Source organism: Silurus meridionalis, chromosome 1 (genome assembly GCF_014805685.1).
Source record: "Silurus meridionalis isolate SWU-2019-XX chromosome 1, ASM1480568v1, whole genome shotgun sequence".
NCBI lineage: Eukaryota > Metazoa > Chordata > Actinopteri > Siluriformes > Siluridae > Silurus > Silurus meridionalis.
Genome location: NC_060884.1, coordinates 25,539,356 through 25,560,258, shown reverse-complemented (window position 1 = coordinate 25,560,258; position 20,903 = coordinate 25,539,356). Strand labels below are relative to the sequence as shown.

The 20,903-nt window shown below is 40.6% G+C and overlaps 1 protein-coding gene across 2 annotated transcripts in view; it reads left to right on the top strand.

The window, feature by feature from the left end:
• Nucleotides 1–20,903, top strand: part of pde4ba (phosphodiesterase 4B, cAMP-specific a) — a 170,777-nt gene that overhangs the window by 13,561 nt on the left and 136,313 nt on the right. For both annotated transcript variants that reach the window (XM_046848797.1, XM_046848780.1), the window contains exon 2: nt 12,095–12,175. In XM_046848797.1, the coding sequence (XP_046704753.1) occupies nt 12,134–12,175 (42 nt within the window). In that variant the 5' untranslated portion in view covers nt 12,095–12,133. The remainder of the gene's footprint in view (nt 1–12,094; nt 12,176–20,903) is intronic.

The following is a 20,903-nucleotide window of genomic DNA, read 5'->3' as shown; positions in this document are numbered from 1 at the left end:
ATTTCACAAATTTGTTTAATTGAAAAGATTATTGATTCTGTGAAATACATAAGAGATTTTGCATCTTTTGTTCTTTCTACAAGATGGCCACAGCTTTAGAGAAGAATTAGTGCTTAAAAAAAAAAAATAATAATTCAGTATTTTTCTGCTACATATATAGAGAATTATGAACATGAAGAATGCAAATGTGGACCCACAAGCAATTGCTTGGAGGTTAAAAGGTTTAGACAGCTCGTTTTCCAGACAGAAACAACAGTTTTGCTGGCTCTGCCTTTAAGTGTGCTATCAGTAAAAAAAAAAGAGAAAATTCAATCCAGCAAGATAAAAGGATGTGTAAGAAGTGTAGTTATAGTTGTCAGGCTGATGCTGAAAAATTGGACTGATTCAATTTAGATGTTCTGTACCAGATATTTCACTTTAGAATTTCCTCTTGGAAATCAATAGCATGTCTGTCTATCAGTTTTACAATGTCAGGGTAATGGGTGACAGTAAATAGCTTCTAAAGTAATTAATCACACAATTATGTTTCTGTAATCTAAAACCGTATCATGTGGCGGAGAATGAATTAACTTTAAGTCATCCCCCAATATAGCCATCTGAAGATTTAGTGCACTCCCTGCATGTACTAGAATCTGTGGGATTTTTATATGCGGAGTTTAATCTATTATTATATGGGATTCTATTGAATTAAGTTTTGATGCTGGAAAATAACTACCAAATAACACAGTGGTTCACAGAGAGTATTGAAGATGCTTTGGTTCTTCAAAAACACTTTTGTGGCCACTTTTGTTAATTAAAATCTTTTGCTTACCACTCATACAATGGTGGGAAGCTGATATATTAGCAACAAAAAAAGGGTGCAGTGAGTGGTGAGACTATATACAAGTGCTAATCATTGGCAAACATAAAGCAGGTGCCTTGTGACTTGGGGCAGTGGATGATGGGAGGTGTAGTCTCTTGGCATAAACCTGACACAACAGCTGTAATTTCTGATGATTACTTTATTAATATTTTTTATTAATATTTATTATTTACTGTGTTCTTTATTCTTCTCCACAAATACAATTAAAACAAAAAAAAATGTCTTTTGATAAGTAAGTAAACAATTTGCACCACAAGTAAGGCTTCAGGACAAAGGAGTTTACATATTTCTGTAAAACAACATTACATTTAAGAGGGAGGAAATTGACAGGCTGATAAGAGAACACATTTAACAGGAACTAACTTGTCTCGCCACATCACAGTTCAGCTTTCACGGTCTCACTGTAACGAGGGTTTTTACATGGAACATATCAAATTTTTTGGGGGGATTTTTAACGTGTGATTACTGTATATCAACTTAGAACATAGTGATACTTTTAATACTTTGCTCTGTTACTGTGGATTATTAAACTAGTGCAGAGGAATTTCCCCTGCCAAAGGAAATGGTTATTAAAGAAAATCTTAATTCCCTTACTAGAGGAAATAGCTTGGTGGCTGCTGTCACTTTGTCTAATTCATGTGATTAGGCCCCCTCAGATAAAACACTGAAGAGCCATTATACTGCTACAGTTATTGGCATCGCCACAGAATGAAATTTTAAACGTATTTGCATGGCTTTTTAATGGCAGTAAACAGCCCAAGGGAATGCTTATTATATCAAGAAGTAGATGAAATCAGTGCCAGGCCGAGTTACACACAACACTAAAGGAATGAGTTAAACACAACTCTGTCATAAAGAACTGTACGGTCTTCATAACATTTTATTGGACAGCAATAATTGGATTTAGGCAATTCAGATTGTCTGTGTTTGCCAAAATTTGGATATGATGTGCTGAAAATTTTTACAAGGTCTAATTTGCCCATAAAATGAAAAATAATTTCCTACCAACTCATAATAGTTATGTAGCTAGCTACATCTAATGACCTAATTAGCTAACGAATAATTAGCCTGACTCCTATAGGAGGTTCACACTTTCAAATGTTGCTCATAAGCATGTTTTGGTAAGTTCATATCTTCAGATATTCTACATTATATTTTAATGTTCACACAAATATTAATGTCACATCTCCCTCAGTGACATCTGATTAAAAGCAATCTTTACTTAAATTTTATCTACACACCATAGCAAAACTTTGGCAGATGCCCTAATCCATAGCAACATACAGTACCAATTGTCTAATTTTTGCAGTCTTAAAGATGCTGGGATTTAAACTTTCAATCAGAAGTCCAACACCTTATCCACTGAGCTACCACTTCTTACTATTCACCATTAGTGAAGCATTTTGGAGACAAAGCAAGCATTTAAAATGAATGAAAGTACATTGGAGTAAATGTACTTATGCAAGGGGGTAAAATACTATATAATCCTCTTGGAATCAAATGTGATCTAAGTGCATTATAGAGTCAGAATAAGAATACATTATTGATTCCATAGGAAAATTATTGAAAAGTAATGGTGTATTTAAAACAACAGAAATTTGCCAACAAACAATGTGTCAATTGACTGATTGATTGGTTTAAGCAAGTAAAGCGTTCGATTTTAAAACAAGAAGGTAAATGTGAATAATGTACACATAGTCACATATAATCATCTGAAGTTGTTTGACCTACCTGGCCATATAAATTATAACACCCAGTTTATGTTATCTGTTTGTTATAATAGAACACAATATGCAATACTGATCCAATAAAAGGATCTTCAAGAAAGAAAACACACTTATGTTTTTTAATTCTGGGAGGTCTGCACATTTCAACAGAATTAATTGACGTTCAGGTTTGGGGTTAGAATAGAAAGAAATTAGATTAAAAATAAGAGAGACACTAAACCACAATGGCAATAATGTGGAGTAAAACACTTTTTGTCCCATAATGTATGTTTCTCAAGTTTGCTTCAGAACCAACCTAAATAATATGCTAATGTACTACTATAAAATTGTACCGAAAATGGAATATAAAATAAAACAATAGAAAAAAAAATACATAAACTAAAAACATCTCCTCTACACTGTAAAACTCTCTGATGATGGGAGTTTAATGATGTGAAGCTGCTTTGTTAATTAACGCCCAGCTTCTAGCCAATTACAGAGTAACACCAGAATAATCAATAGTTCTGACCTGGGTCCTAATGTAATTCAGAGAGCATGATTGATAATAAGGCTAGGGGTAGCTCCAGGGGTCTGTCTCGATCTCGGATTACTGTCCAATCGAGTCGGGTCCTTCCGATAAATGTGTTCTGGATGAAAGAGAACTTTGCCTGTAATTAATTTTATATTTACAGTACAGTAAATCAGAGATTGCAATACAATCTAAAAAAATCTAAATGCACCAAACTTCAGACAGAGGAATGGAAAGAAATAATGCTATATTGTGTAGACAAAGGGGTTTGGGAAATGCCTGCATTTATGATGCTTTTAGAAACATTGCCAAAGATCTGCTAGCTTTCAGATGGACATTTTGAATTCAGTCTTTTAGGATTTATGCTTGGATTTAAATTATATAGAGTGCTACCAAGCCTTGTGTCTCAACAGGGGCTGTTTATCACTGATTCAGTGATCGAGGCAAGTGCTGGCTTTTACCGGAGACATGCATTTTACCATTCTTGGCAGTTTCTTGGCATGTGGAAACTGGAAAGTGGGATGCCCTTTTAAGTGCTTTGAGTTTTTTTATTGCAGGAGCTTCATGAATAAAATCATGCAGATACAGGTTGAAGAGTTTAATTCATGTTCACAATATAGTGCTGGTTCCAGACAGGCTAGTTTTGTTATTTTTATTTCACAAAAACTGCAGATTATTATGCACAATGGACTTTAGATTTTTACACAAATTGTACTAATAACAAAGAAACAATAAAAGGCATGTAGCCAGCGGCTGTTCATTTGCTGGTGTGAATTCTGAGATGCTTTTCTGTTCACTTTGGTTGTGAAGAGTGCTTATTGGTTCTTGCTTATTCTAAAGACAGTACATAATATAATTTGATCATATTACGAAGTTTCAAAGAATCTGGAGAAATCTCTGAACAAGTGACAAAGGCAAAAATCAGTATCAGATGTCTTTGATCTCTTGACCCTCAGGCGGCACTGCATTATAAGCAGGCATGATTCTGTAATGGAAATCACTGCAAAAAAAAATAAAACTCAACAGAGTTGTAGGCTGACTTATCTTAAATTTGTAATCTAGCATACCAGTGTATCACACTAAAGTATACAGTATCACACTAAAGTGATAAAGAAGTTGGAATTTGGTGTTTTGCGTACAATTCTCTCATACTGACCACTGCATGTTCAACATTGTACCTCATGGCAAAGAACTCTGAGGATTTAAAAATTAAAATGATTGCTCTCCACAAAGATGGTCTGGGCTATAAGAAGATCAGTCTTCTTCTTCATCTTTCGGCTGCTCCCATTAGGGGTCGCCACAGCGGATCATCCATCTCCATACCACCCTGTCCTCTACATCTGCCTCTTTCACACCAACTACCTGCATGTCTTCCCTCACCACATCCATGAACCTCCTCCTTGGCCTTCCTCTTTTCCTCCTACCTGGTGGCTCCATCCCCAGCATTCTTCTACCAATATAATTCATGTCCCTCCTTTGCACATGTCCAAACCATCTCAATCTCGCCTCCCTCACCTTGTCACCAAAACATCCTACATGCGCTGTCCCTCTAATAAACTCATTTCTAATCTTGTCCATCCTCGTCACGTCCAACGAAAACCTTAACATCTTCAGCTCTGCTACCTCCTGCTCCATCTCCTGTCTTTTACTCAATGCCACAGTCTCTAATCCATACAACATCACAGGTCTCACCACAGTCCTATAAACTTTCCCTTTCACTCTTGCAGATAGCTTTCTATCACAAATCACTCCTGCCACTCTTCTCCACCCACTCCACCCTGCCTGCACACTTTTCTTCACTTTTTTAACACACTCTCCATTACTTTGCCCTGTTGACCCCAGGTACCTGAACTCCACCTTCTCCACATCCCTGCACCCGCACCACTCCACTGCCCTCCCTCTCATTCACACACATGTACTCTGTCTTACTCTCACTGACTTTCATTCCCCTTCTCTCCAGCGCATACCTCCACCTCTCCAGGCTCTTCTCAACCTGCTCCCCACTCTCACCACAAATCACAATATCATCCGCAAACATCATAATCCATGGAGACTCCTGTCCGACCTCGTCCGTCAACCTGTCCATCACCACTGCAAACAGGAAAGGGCTCAGAGCCGATCCATGATGCAATCCCACCTTCACCTTGAACCAGTCTGTCGTTTCTACTGCACACTTTACTGCTGTCACACTGTCCTCATACATGTCCTGCACCACCCTCACATACTTCTCTGACACACCTGACTTCCTAATACAATACCACCACTCTTCTCTTGGCACCCTGTTGTACGCTTTCTCTAAATCCTCAAACACACAATGCAACTCCTTCTGACCTTCTCTATACCTCACATCATTAACATTCTCAAGGAAAATAATGTGCCTGTGGTGCTCTTACTTAGCATAAAACCATACTGTTGCCCACAGATGGTCACCTCTTCTCTCAGCCTGGCTTCCACTACTCTTTCCCATAACTTCATGGTGTGTCTGATCAACTTTATTCCCCTGTAGTTACTGCAGGTCTGCACATCTCTCCTATTCTCAAAAAACGATACCAGCACACTCCTCCATCCCTCAGGCATCCTCTCACCTTCCAAAACTTTGTTAAACAATCTTGTTGAAAACTCCACTGCCATCTCTCCTAAACATCTCCGTGCTTCTACTGATATGTCATCTGGGCCAACCGCCTTTCCACTCTTCATCCTTTTAATAGCTGCTCTTACTTCTTCCTTACTAATCCCTCCATCTTCTTACCACACTCTTCTCACTAGTCAACACATTTCCATCTCCATCCTTTTTTGCTCTAACTTGCAGCACATCCTTCCCAGCTCGGTTCCTCTGCATTGGTATAAATCCTTTTCTCTTTCCTCAGTGTCCAAATTCATATACAGCTCCTCATAAGCCTTTTCCTTGACTTCGCCACATCCCTCTTCACCTGCCGCCACATCTTCTTGTACTCCTGCCTTCTTTTCTCATCTCTTTGACGATCCCAATTCTGTTTCACCAACCTCTTTCTCCTTATGCTCTCCTGCTCTTCCTCATTCCACCACCACGTCTCTTTGTCTTTCTTTCTCTTTCCACAAGTCACACCAAGTACCCTTCCAGCTGTCTCCCTTATTACTTCTGCAGTAGTTGCCTAATCATCCAGCACCTCTTCACCACCACCGAGCCTCTGTCTGACCTCTTCCCTGAATCTCTCACTACAGTCTTCCTCCTTCAGTTTCCACCATATTATTTTTTTTTCAATCCTCACTTCCTCCACTTCTTTTTTTAGACCACTATCCAATGCTGTCTGGCTACACTGTCCCCTGCCAACACCTAACAGTCTCCAATCTCCTTCGGGTTGCATCTCCTACATAGAACATAGTCCACCTGTGTGCACCTTCCTCCACTTTTATACTTCACCCTATGCTCCTCTTTCTTTGTAAAATAAGTGTTTACCACTGATATTTCAATCCTTTTAGGAAAATTTGCTACCATCTGCCCTTCCACACTCCTTTCCCTCAGACCAAACCATTGAATTGCCTCATACCAGGCCATTAAAGTCTACCCCAATCACCAATCTTTCATTCCAAGGTACACCATCTACCACTTTATCTAACTCACTCCAAAAAATTTTCCTTCTCCTCCTTCTTAAACGCACTTGTGGAGCATAGACACTGATGGCATTTATCATTACCCCTTCAACTTCCAGCTTCAAGTTCATCAGAAACTCTCTTCACCTGCACTATACTCTTACTGTACTCTTCCTTCAGGATCACCCCTATCTGTAATATGTGATGAAGTTATGACACTAAAGCAAATTTACTCTGGTGTATGAGTAATAAAACACTTGCTGGTTTAAGTCAAGTCAAGTTTATTTCTATAGCACTTTTCACAACAGGCATTGTCTCAAAGCAGCTTTACAGAAATCAACAGTTAAGGTGAATGGTGTGCATTTTTGTCTGATGAGCAGCCGTGGTGACTGTGCGAGGAAAAACTCCCTTAGATGTTATGAGGAAGAAACCTTGAGAGGAACCAGACTCAAAAGGGGAACCCATCCTCATTTGGGTGACATCAAGACTGTGATTATAGTCTAGTCTAAAGTAGTAAACAATACAGAACACTGGAGAGAGAACTAACATGAGCACTGGAGTGTACGATTAGGAGTAATCTTAAGTCATGGTGTTACATGAAATAAATTGATTTTGGCATATACTGTATCTTCAATATTGTCCATTAATAACAGGCCATTATGTGTGTTTTATTCCTTACATGAACATGCATGATCTTATTTGGTGAAGAAATTTTATCACAATTTGTGTATACATTACATACATTATACATTACATTATAATTTTAGAAATGCAATATATATATACCCCCAATTTAAATCACCTTTAGGTAATACCTAGCATGTCTTGATTTCTTACTGCCATAAAACTTTCCATTTTCATTCTTATGTATTCACTGCACTTGAATAGTTCTGTGCCAACTTTTGATGAATGATAACTTTCAGCATTATAGTGAAGTAGCCAGATGGTCTTTTCTTTGGGTAGCATCTATAATTTAGTGGATGAGCACAGCTTGTAGAGCAGGTCAGAGCCATCACAGGCTTTGTTCCTATTGATTGTTTCACTCAGGCAGAGGCACAAAAATAAGATGTTGTATAATAAGCAGTGTGTTGTATGACCACTGTGGAACTGCGACCATTAGTCCCATATTGTTTTCAAGCGCACGCCAAAAAACGTATGCATAAAAGGAGATAATGTGATGCACAATGAACAAAAATAAATAAATAAGATGGTAATGTATAAGAGCTTGATTTGCTCGTGCATGGACATTACCACAAAGCTCGATCTGAGCATCACTTGCTAAACAAATTAAGCCTATTCAGAGTGTTGTTATTGTTATAAACTGAGTTATACAAGGCCCTGTTAATTTTACGCCACAGAGTTGCTCAGCTCAGATTGGAAAGATTTGAATGATTATAACTGCTGGGAGCAAAATGATTGCTGAAGCTGCCTGACAGACAACACGATTTCCTGGCCTTAGACAGCTTGTTAACTTGATGCGGTGTCGATTTTTTTTCCCCCAGGTGTGTCGGTGTATCTTGCAGAGGAAGACTCCACATAAGATGAGGAAGAGCAGGAGTGTGCTGAGCGTGTCGCCTTGTGAGGTGAGTTACACATTTTATCAAAAGAACAAAGTAATCCCAAAGATATGGGGAGAAAAGAGATGTGACTAGGAGAAGTGACATGTCCTCAGATTTGTATCATCCCTGATAAGACGAAGCGCATAAAGAGAATATATACTAAGAAAGAATGGCATTTTCCTCGTACACTTCCTTTATCACTCTCATGTCTTTATCACATTTCTAATCTGAGTCTGCAGTAAGACTTTATTATTGGACAGTGGAATCTGAAATAAAATAAATCTGGTGACAATCTGGTAATAATTACAATAAATTATCTGACCTTTGTGAACGTATACAGAATTATTTATAAACAGTGAACATGAACTATTCATGAACAAACTGAGAACTTCGTTATTACCAATAGTGTGCACATTGGGATTAAGACCTTATATATAACTACAGGCTTGAAAACCTCACTAGGGAACACTAGGGAATTTTTTCCCCACACATTTATTGGAAACGCAACCCAGCCATTAGGGAGGCACAAGCCAGTGCATTCTTAGTGCCGGTCCCAAGCCCGGGTAAATGGGGAGGGTTGCGTTAGGAAGGGCATCCAGCGTAAAACACGTGCCAAATCAAATATGCGGATCACAAATGAGAATTTCATACCGGATCGGTCGAGGCCCGGGTTAACAACGACCGCCACAGGTATCGTTAGCCGACAGGGTACCGGTGGAAATTGGGCTACTGTTGGCCGAAGGAGGAGAAGGAGAGGAGGAAGACGTCTACAGAGACGGCAGGGAAAGGAGCAGTGTAGGAGAGTGGAGGTTCGGGTTGGTACTTTAAATGTTGGTACTATGACGGGTAAAGGGAGAGAGGTAGCTGATATGATGGAGAGGAGAAAGGTAGATATGTTGTGTGTTCAGGAGACCAAGTGGAAAGGGAGTAAGGCCAGGAACATTGGAGGTGGGTTTAAACTGTTTTATCATGGTGTGGATGGAAGAGAAATGGTGTAGGGGTGATTCTGAAGGAAGAGTACAGTAAGAGTGTAGTGGAGGTGAAGAGAGTTTCTGATAGGGTGATGATCGTGAAGGTGGAAGTTGAAGGGATGATGATAAATGTCATCAGTGCCTATGCTCCACAAGTTGGCTGTGAGATGGAGGAGAAGGAAAGATTCTGGAGTGAATTAGATGAAGTGGTAGATGGTGTACCTAGGAAAGAGCGGTTAGTGATTGGGGCGGACTTTAATGGGCATGTGGGTGAAGGGAACAGAGGTGATGAGGAGGTGATGGGTAGGTATGGTTTTAAGGAGAGGAATGTGGAAGGGCAGATGGTGGTAGATTTTGCTAAAAGGATGGAAATGGCAGTGGTGAACACTTATTTTAAAAGAAGGAGGATCATAGGGTGGCGTATAAGAGTGGAGGAAGGTGCACACAGGTGGACTATGTGCTATGCAGGAGATGCAACCTGAAGGAGATTGGCGACTGTAAGGTGTTGGCAGGGGACAGTGTAGCTAGACAGCATAGGATGGTGGTCTGTAGGATGGTTTTGGAGGCGAGGATGAAGAGGAGGAGAGTGAGGACTGAAAGAAGAATAAGATGGTGGAAACTGAAGGAGGAAGAGTGTAGTGTGAGGTTCAGGGAAGAGGTCAGAGAGGCTCAGTGGTGTTAAGGAGGTGTTGGATGATTGGGCAACTACTGCAGGAGTGATGAGGGAGGCAGCTAGAAAAGTACTTGGTGTGACATCTGGAAATAGAAAGGAAGACAAGGAGACGTGGTGGTGGAATGAGGAAGTGCAGGAGAGCATAAGGAGAAAGAGGTTGGCAAAACAGAAGTGGGATAGACAGAGTGATGAGAAAAGTAGGCAGGAGTACAAGGAGATGCGGCAGCAGGTTAAGAGGATGTGGCGAAAGCCAAGGAAAAGGCATATGAGGAGCTGTATGAGAGGTTGGACACTAAGGAAGGAGAAAAGTTTGTACCGATTGGCCAGGCAGAGGGACCGAGCTGGAAAGGATGTACTGCAAGTTAGAGCAGTAAAGGATGGAGAGGAAATGTGTTGACTAGTGAGGAGAGTGTGTTGAGAAGGTGGAGGGAGTATTTTGAGCAGCTGATGAATGAGGAAAATCAGAGAGAGAAGGTTGGATGATGTGGAGATGGTGAAGCAGGATGTAGATAAGATTAGTAAGGAGGAAGTGAGAGCAGCGATTAAGAGGATGAAGAGTGGAAAGTCGGTTGGACCAGATGACATACCGGTGGAAGCGTGGAGATGTTTAGGAGAGATGGCAGTGGGGTTTTGACCAGATTGTTTAACAGGATTTTGGAAGGTGAGAAGATGCCTGAGGAATGGAGAAAGAGTGTGCTGGTACCGATCTTTAAGCATAAAGGAGATGTGCAGACCTGCAGTAACTACAGGGGTATTAAGTTGATCAGTCACACCATGAAGTTATGGGAAAGAGTAGTGGAAGCCAGGCTGAGAGAAGAGGTGACCATCTGTGAGCAACAGTATGGTTTCATGCCGAGGAAGAGCACCACAGATGCCATATTTGCTTTGAGAATGTTGATGGAGAAGTATAGAGAAGGACAGAAGGAATTGCATTGTGTATTTGTGGATTTAGAGAAGGCGACGACAGGGTGCCAAGAGAGGAGTTGTGGTACTGTATGAGGAAGTCAGGTGTGTCGGAGAAGTATGTAAGGGTGGTGCAGGACATGTATGAGGACAGTGTGACGGCAGTGAAGTGTGCAGTAGGTACGACAGACTGGTTTAGAGTGAAGGTTGGACTGCATCAAGGATCGGCCCTGAGCCCTTTCCTGTTTGCAGTGGTGATGGACAGGTTGACGGACGAGGTCAGACAGGAGTCTCCCTGGACTATGATGTTTGCGGATGATATTGTGATTTGTTGTGAGAGTAGGGAGCAGGTTGAGAAGAGCCTGGAGAGGTGGAGATATGCACTGGAGAGAAGGGGAATGAAACTCAGTAGGAGTAAGACAGAGTACATGTGTGTGAATGAGAGGGAGGGCAGTGGGTGGTGCGGTTGCAGGAGAAGAGCTTCAGAAGGTGGAGGAATTCAGGTACCTGGGTTCAACAGTGCAAAGTAATGGAGAGTGTGTTAGAGAAGTGAAGAAAAGAGTGCAGGCAGGGTGGAGTGGGTGGAGAAGAGTGACAGGAGTGATTTGTGATAGTAGGGTATCTGCAAAATTGAAAGGGAAAGTTTATAGGACTGTGGTGAGACCTGCGATGTTGTATGGTTTAGAGACAGTGGCATTGAGTAAAAGACAGGAGGTGGAGCTGGAGGTAGCAGAGCTAAAGATGTTGAGGTTTTCGTTGGGAGTGACGAGGATGGATAAGATTAGAAATGAGTTTATTAGAGGACAGCGCATGTAGGATGTTTTGGTGACAAGGTGAGGAGGCGAGATTGAGATTGTTTCACTCAGGCAGAGGCACAAAAATAAGATGTTGTATAATAAGCAGTGTGTTGTATGACCACTGTGGAACTGCGACCATTAGTCCCATATTGTTTTCAAGCGCACGCCAAAAAACGTATGCATAAAAGGAGATAATGTGATGCACAATGAACAAAAATAAATAAATAAGATGGTAATGTATAAGAGCTTGATTTGCTCGTGCATGGACATTACCACAAAGCTCGATCTGAGCATCACTTGCTAAACAAATTAAGCCTATTCAGAGTGTCGTTATTGTTATAAACTGAGTTATACAAGGCCCTGTTAATTTTACGCCACAGAGTTGCTCAGCTCAGATTGGAAAGATTTGAATGATTATAACTGCTGGGAGCAAAATGATTGCTGAAGCTGCCTGACAGACAACACGATTTCCTGGCCTTAGACAGCTTGTTAACTTGATGCGGTGTCGATTTTTTTTCCCCCAGGTGTGTCGGTGTATCTTGCAGAGGAAGACTCCACATAAGATGAGGAAGAGCAGGAGTGTGCTGAGCGTGTCGCCTTGTGAGGTGAGTTACACATTTTATCAAAAGAACAAAGTAATCCCAAAGATATGGGGAGAAAAGAGATGTGACTAGGAGAAGTGACATGTCCTCAGATTTGTATCATCCCTGATAAGACGAAGCGCATAAAGAGAATATATACTAAGAAAGAATGGCATTTTCCTCGTACACTTCCTTTATCACTCTCATGTCTTTATCACATTTCTAATCTGAGTCTGCAGTAAGACTTTATTATTGGACAGTGGAATCTGAAATAAAATAAATCTGGTGACAATCTGGTAATAATTACAATAAATTATCTGACCTTTGTGAACGTATACAGAATTATTTATAAACAGTGAACATGAACTATTCATGAACAAACTGAGAACTTCGTTATTACCAATAGTGTGCACATTGGGATTAAGACCTTATATATAACTACAGGCTTGAAAACCTCACTAGGGAACACTAGGGAATTTTTTCCCCACACATTTATTGTAAACGCAGTTTCTCAGTCGCAGTTCTTGAACGTGAGCTTTTTCTTGCACAATATCAGCTCAAGTGAGGATTGTTATTAAATCCTGCACCACTGTCTAACCGTTTGATGTAACATCAATATATCATGCTGAAATTCATGTTTTGAGACATTAATACATAAATATGGCAACATTTATTAGTTGTATAGAGAAAAACAATTGTGTGGAGGATATAATTGGAGACAGGAAATCAATCAGAGACACTGCTTATTGTGAGAAAGAAATACTTTTATTAAAGCAATTGAATGCTTGGTCAACTTATCATTCTAACAATGGAAGAGTTTTCTTTACAGAAGAACATGTTGAAATAATTTTATTATTCAGTAACCTATTAGTCCAAATCCCCTGTAACCTCCATCAGCATACTGCCCATGTCTAAATATGAGGAACATTTACTATGAAAAACGTTTACAAAACTGAAATTATAGCCCAAAGATAATAAAAGCAGTATGTATGTGTGTGTTAATAAGAAACATGCAGCCTGTAGTCATGACCTTTCTTTCATGAAAAAAAACCCTTATATTAAACACTCGATCTTTGTACAAAATATAACAGTGACTTCCTCACCCTGTTCTCTGTTCCGTAATCTCACCCAGAATAGGACAAACAGTAAGGAGAAGAAGGATATCAAAAGCTCTATTAGTAAATGTTACGACCCAGTCTAGGGTTAGGCCGGACAGAGTATTTAGCTCGGGATTCAAAAGAATGGATCTTATAAATGCAATACAAAGTCTCCAACACAAAAAGAGCGTGAGACAGCCTTACGATCATACCGTTTTTCATTGCATCTTGGGAAGAACCGAGAGCAATGCGTGCCTTTTCCCTGGCTAACTGCAAACGCTCACGAAGAAGTCGAACATCCTTTAAAATGGTCCTTCCCAGAGGAGGAGGACCCTTTGCCAACCACTGTTCCTGCAATGCCTTTAAGGGACCCCTCACGGTGTGACCAAACACAAGGTCCGAAGGGCTAAAGCCAAAAGATTCTTGTACCGCATCACGAACAGCAAACAGTAAGAGAGGCACCCCCTCATCCCAATCTTTACCCGATTCAACACAGAAGGCACGCAGCATGGTTTTAAACGTCTGGTGAAAGCGCTCCAAGGCTTGTGAGAACAACTGTGACGTGAAGTTTGTCCCACGATCGGTTTGTACATATCTCGGAAGTCCAAAGGTAGTAAAAAACCTAATGAGAGCTTTAACCACTGCTTTTGATTTAAGTGTATGCATGGGAAATGCCTCAGGGAACCGTGTGGCAGCACACATGACAGTTAACAAGTAACAGTTACCAGCGCTAGTTTTAGGCAATGGTCCAACACAATCCACAATGATCCGTTCAAACGGGTCTGTGCTGACCACAATGGGGTTTAGGGAGCGGAACAACCTGATTGGGTTTGCCCACTATCTGACAGTTATGACAGGTCTTGCAGTACCTTATGACATCACTCTTAATACCAGCCTAGAAAAAAAATAACGCAAGATACGCTGATAGGTCTTGCGAATCCCTGCATGTCCTGAACAAGGATGATCATGAGCCAAACTAAGAACATGCTTCCGAAATAAACAAGGAACCACCAGCTGGAACGCTTCCAACCAACGATCATCAGGACTGATGGGGGACCATTTCCTCATCAGCACCCCATCTTCAATACAATACATTGACTGGTACCTCTCGGAACTAGATTGATTCGCTGCCAACTCAAAACACTGTGTTAATGAAGGGTCAGATTTCTGAGCAAGCCACTAACTGGTCACGTGTCACTGGTTGGTCTATCTCAAAGCCGTTATCAGCACATCCCTCATGCAACACATCAAGCGGTTCGCTAGACTCTTCAACAGGCTCCTCTTGAGACAGAAGAGACACAGAAAGATCAACCACATCACCCAATTTTCTTTGCTGGGCCCGTGTCAACACACAAACAGGGAACACAGAGGAGTGCATGTCATTAGGTGAAGGGGAAATACTCACAGGTTCTGAAACTACTTCAGGTAAGGAGAAGACCCTAGTTCCAGCTACGTCATTCCCTAGAATGACTGAAACACCTGCAACTGGTAGCTCAGAGCGCACAGCTACCTTCACTAGCCTGGAAATATTCTCCATTTCTAAATATACTATGTGCAATGGCACACGAATTACCTCCATACCAATACCTTGAATCAGTATATCACTACCAGCATATAAAGCTTCAGAAAATGGTAGCGTGTTTTCCAGCACAAACGTCTGCGCTGAGCCTGTATCTCTCAATATACCTACAGGCTGTTTATCCTGGCCAACACCAAAAGATACATAACCTGAAAACACAAATGATTTAAACACTGGCTCTATTTCATCAGGGGTGCTTTGGGGAACCACTACTGCGTTCACCTTTTTGATCTCCGTCTGCTGTTTCAATTGCTTCCGCCTTAACACCGGACAGTTTGCGATAACATGCCCTGCCTCATGACAATAAAAACAGCGGCGGGAACCATCTGAAGAGCTAGGGACAGTACGAATTTTACTGGCAGGACTAGGGGCAGACACAACCTTCCGAGATGACGGAGGACTGAATACCACTTTATGAGTTAATACGAACTCATCTAAAAATATAGCCGCCTTGGCCAGCGTGTCGATCTTTTGCTCATTTAAATGAACCATCAGCTGCTCAGGTAGACATGACTTAAACTCTTCCAGCAAAATAAGTTCTTTAAGCTGGTTGAAATCACTAACCCCACTAGCTGAACACCATTTATCCAACAGCGTGGTTTTCTCACGAGCAAACTCCACATAAGTCTGGCTAGCAGACTTCACAGTGTTCCTGAAGTTTTGCCGATATGCTTCCGGCACACGCTCATATGCACGGAGCACTGTAGCTTTCACGGTTTCATAATCCAAACTCTGCTCTAGAGTAAGTGCAGAACACGCTTCCTGTGCCTTACCCGACAGTTTACACTGTAATAACAGAGTCCACAAACCTTTTGGCCAGTTTAAAGTTGTAGCAATCCTCTCAAATACAGCAAAGTAAGCATCAACCTCGTTTTCCCGAAATACTGGCACTAACCCAATGTGTCGGCTAACATCAAAGGCAAGCGGGCTTACCGTTGAGGACTCGGCTGGGGTGGACGGTGGCCTGGAGTGCTCAGCGGCAAACAGGAGACGGGGAGGCAGCGGTTGAGGACCTAAATGTCCGTGGCAGAGTCACCGGCTTCCGCCACTGATCTGCCAGGTCAAGCTTTTTCCCCTCAATTTCCAACTCCCTTCTCGGACTCGCAAGAACTGCGTTTGGTACTCCTGCCGCTTAATCTCCACTTCAAGCTCTTTGAGCGCAAGCTGCCAACCGGGACCCACTGTACGAGCATGGGGCTGCTCACGACTTAACTCAACCTCCTCCGGCTCAGTCATAGCTTCCGGTCTGCCAGGAGCCTGGGTGGGTTGGGTAATCTGTGCAGCACCTCCTGGAGGTGCATCCCTTTCAGGTAAGACCTGTTGAGCCACGAGTGTCTCATATAGTGCCGCTTTGACTACCTTCTTGCTAGCAGTCTGACAAAGGGACACATTAAAAAAAGTCAGCAATCAAGAGGAGATCATCCTTCCTACACCCATCAAATACCTCTAATGAAGGACACAAAGTGAATGTGATCAAATCAAATGCCATTATACCGCAATCCAATACACAAAGACACACGAAATATAAGATCTCCCGGACAAGCCCCCAAATCTGTTACGACCCAGTCTAGGGTTAGGCCGGACAGAGTATTTAGCTCAGGATTCAAAAGAATGGATCTTATAAATGGACCACAAACACACACACACAAAGTTTTGCTACCCAGGTGTTGGTATATTGTAACACATATGTACACAGACTTACAGGCTTGTCTTCAGGGTGGGCCAAGGCCAAAACAATAAACAAAAAGGACTATTTTGGGGAAGCTACCTTTCCTTAAAACAAAGAAAAGGAACATACAAACAGCTTCCCTAACTCCCTGCTTCAAAAACAAAGAAAAAACAATCCCTCACCCAAAGTAAATGGCAGCCACACCCCTAATGCCAGTGAAATAAATGTGTACAGTGACCAAAGATTTTACAATATAATACAAAAGAAATATATACAACCAACAGTAGTCCAAGGGCTAAACAGGCTCAAAGTCAATAAACAGGCAGAGGTCAAAATCACAATCAACACAAACAAACAGACCACCACTACAACAACTCTCCTCAATTACTTCACTCCTTCCTCCTTAAATAGGAACTGGTGGATGATGTCATCGTGAAGGAGGTGGGATCAGCCAGGCTAGGGCAGGCCTCAAACTCTGGAGTGGATCGGACCTGCACACAAGGCACACATACAGAACACCAATGTGGACATGGGCTACCTAGGGTTGTAACAGTAAACGTGTTATGTTACGAAGTTCCCATTCTCCAAAGTTTCTCTGATTACATCTATCTGAAGGATTTGCCGTTTAGGGCCTGTCAGTAGCAAGTCATGGCAAAACCATGGTAATGCACCATGTGTAAGTGCACATTCACACTTTTAACACCTCAAGAAATACATTTATTTAAAAGGTTTTTCCTGTAGGCAAGCACATTAAATGCACTGAAAAACTTCCACTGCCCTGACAGATATTAAATGTTACATTTTTATTCATATTTATAATTTATCATGGCAGACGCTTTTATCCAGTATGCACACAATCTCACTGTAATTTCACCGTGCACCACACTCATAATCTCACGTTTGTCGGTTATGTTTGCAGTTGTTCTTGATTCAGGTTATGGTTCTTGTTTAATAATCTATTAATTTAGGTTTTATTTGTGTTTGTTCTGTATATTTGCACTGTAAATAAAAAATATGTGCACTTGCATCCAGTTTTGTCTCTATAGCTTGACACACAAAACCAAATTAGTGAAATACTGTATTTGAAAAACAACCTAATTAGCGATATACTGTACAGTATATGAATGCTAGCATAAAATGACAATTTCACCAGCATGAAAGTATAGTGTTTATTATGAAAGGAGTAAACTGATCAAAGAACTTGACTTCATCAAAATGTGAGGCATGCAGCCATTGTTTTAGTTCCCACAGTCTGAAAGCTGAGGTTGGATCATCTCAGTTGTCTTAGATCATCTGTGGTTGGATCATCGCTCTCAGTTCCTCATTGAATAAGCCACCATGTCTGCTTGTCTGATTCACTTCTTTAAATCATGTTCTACAGCTGTGTGCCCTGTTTTATTAAAGCACTTTATCACTGGTGAAGTCAATGTGTACTTCCTTTGTCAATCAAAACCGAAACCGGGAGACGCTCATTCGTCCTGTTTCGAAGTGTGTGTAGGTGGAATTAAAAACTACATGGAATGAAGTGTTAATTTTTTTTTGCTCTAGATCTGTTATTATTCGTGGTTTCTTTGTGGAGAAACTGCTTTAACATGTGCTCAGTCAGTATCATTTCTCTGTTTTCTTGTCTTGTCTTGTCTTCTCTATTTCTCCTCTTGGCCACTTGTATTTGACAAAGGTGTTTTGGACAGCCCAAATAGCTACATCACCTACTCTGAGGTCAAAGCCAAATTAGTGTCATTTTGTGTGGATTGTGTTTGTGTGTGCCACACAAATGATCCATTCCAGTGTCTGTGCAAACAGTGCATCCAAGCTTGTCACTAGTTTAAGACACTGTAATGTGCTTTAATGTGCTGTAATTGTACTGTAATGGCAGATACACCAGCCCATGTATTATTCATGTGTTTTTGCTGTTCAGCAAGGGGTGTAATGCTGTGGACTAAACTGTATGGAATTGTTGTGGTCTGATCTCAGGTTCTTCCAGTTCTTTATTAAGTAATGAGTTCAGCCTGAATTTTATTGAATAGCACAAAAAAGAGTCCAGCTACAGAATGATCAAAGTTGTTGCATTGATTGGATGCGACCGATGCGGTTTTAGCTTCAAGGAGAAAAGTCTCTGTGAGCGGTATTAGTTTGGTGACTAAAATAAGGTCGCGGTTTTAGGTGAGTGTGTGTTCTGGCAGCGAGGTGAGCCAAGTTCTTTAGTGACCAACTTCCTTTAGAAAGTCACCTCTGTGTTCACAGGCAAGGGGAGACCTGGTCACGTCTAATGGATTATTCAGCTATTTCTCTAAATTACTCTCTCTTTCTGTTGGTTCATGTGGGGATACAGCGCTGTAACGGTGACACAGCCTGATCAGAGCGGGTGTACCTCATGTTGTGAACAGAAGGGAATGCCATGAAAAATCTAACCTCACGCAGTGCGAGTTCACAACCAAGACCTGCTGCATCTGATTTAAAAGCATCCAATATACTGAGCATATTTAAAGCATATTACAGCACTGTGTTTAAATAAAAGACTTTTTGACATATCTAACTGTGATAATCTGCTGTTGCAAGGTTCATTGCATTTAAAACAGTTACAAAACGTGTAAAACAAGGTCATGAATTTTGATATGTTTTTGTTTGCTCATTTAATTGCCCTCGAAGGTAGTTAGGAGTGGAGCAAATTATTGATTGCTTAGCTCCCTGAACATTTTACTTTCCCAGAAACAATGTTCTCTTGGCTAGCAAGCGTAAGGCAACAATGGTGAAGTATGTGATCGTTATTAATACAGATTTAAGGAAATTAACAAGGACATCACCACATTAACTTTGTGTTTCTGACAAAATATTCATCATCAAAACGTTAAAGATAGTATTTACATCTGGTGTTTTTTTTACATTTTCTGTGTACTTTTCTCAATTGTCACCTGTCACCCATCAGCTCCCAAACAGTCAGAGGGAAAGCTAATGCATGCTTCCTCCAAAACACAAACCAACCACATCTTTTTTTAAATCCACCTCATGTTACAGCACAGGGCAGTGTAACACACTAAGCGAATAGCTGTCTACTCTCTTTCATATTTACAAGTTTCCAAATCCCTATGATGAGCAATTGTCATTATGATTGACAGGAGTGTCACTACAAATTGGCACCAAGAAGGCATTGACAAAATAGCTTCATTCACTTCTGACCAGTGGTGGACAAAGTACACAAACCATGGACTTGAGTTAAATTCAAGAGACACAAGTAAAAGTGCTCCCTTTAAACTTTCACTTAAGTAAAAGTACAAAAGTATTTGCCTTCAAATGTACTTAAGTATCCAAAGTACTGTGATTTATAATGACTGTATTTTTGTCCCAAGAGTCTTCGCTTAATGAAATACATACAGTATCATACATCGAAACATTATTTCACTCACATCAATAAAATCACCTCAGTTTATGTGAAAAGACTCTTATTTTACTCTAAGCACATCAATCTATTGATAGAATGATATTAATGAGTCGAACATTGATTGATATCTATTAAAATTATCAAGAGCTCAAAACCTTCTTTTAACTATTTTAAAATAATCAATCAAATAAGTCCACGGGTGTTGTGGCAAGTTAGAGTCAGGAGTCATTTATTCCTCTCAAAATATTCTGCTTGCTTTTGAACTGACACTGAACTATATGTATGGGCTAAGTAGATACCATCAAGCTGTAATCAAAACAAGTTTAGAACAGTGCACGCACTCTATCCTGATTGGTGGATTGCTGTGTGGTTGAGCAGTTACGTTTTAAAATAGTTGATGTTGAAATGTAGTGAAGTTAAAGTAAAAATCTCCCTAAATGGAAATCCTTCAGTAAAGTAAATATAAACAAAAAAGCTACTTAAGTACAGTAGCAAATTGCTTTTACTTTATAACTGTCCACCACTGCTCCAGAATATAGATGATTGTGCATTTGTCTAGATTCGAACCCGCATTGTGCCATTTGACAACCCAAGCGGAAATAGCAAAAGTTAACACATCTTTCACTTAAGTAGAAGTACAGATACTCATGTTTTAAAAGACTCTGGTAAAAGTTAAAGTACTGACTACTACACTTTTTCACTCAAGTTAAAATATATAAGTTTGGCCTCTGACATGTACTTAAGGAAAAAGTAGCCATTACTGCTACCTGTTTTAGTGTCACGCTGGTAACTGAACCTCACGTCATATTAATTTATTAATACAAAACAAATTTCAAGATTTTGCTACCTAATGAATGTATCCAGCTGAACAACCACCATATAGAACATAAGCAGAGAAAAGATGATCAAGTGATCAGGAAAGTCTCTGTTCTCAGTCATGTTTACATCGCTGACTCTCTCTGTCTTATCCACATTAACCAGACTGTACTTCTTGTTGCCTTCTGACTTGCTCATTGTTAGCTTTGTAA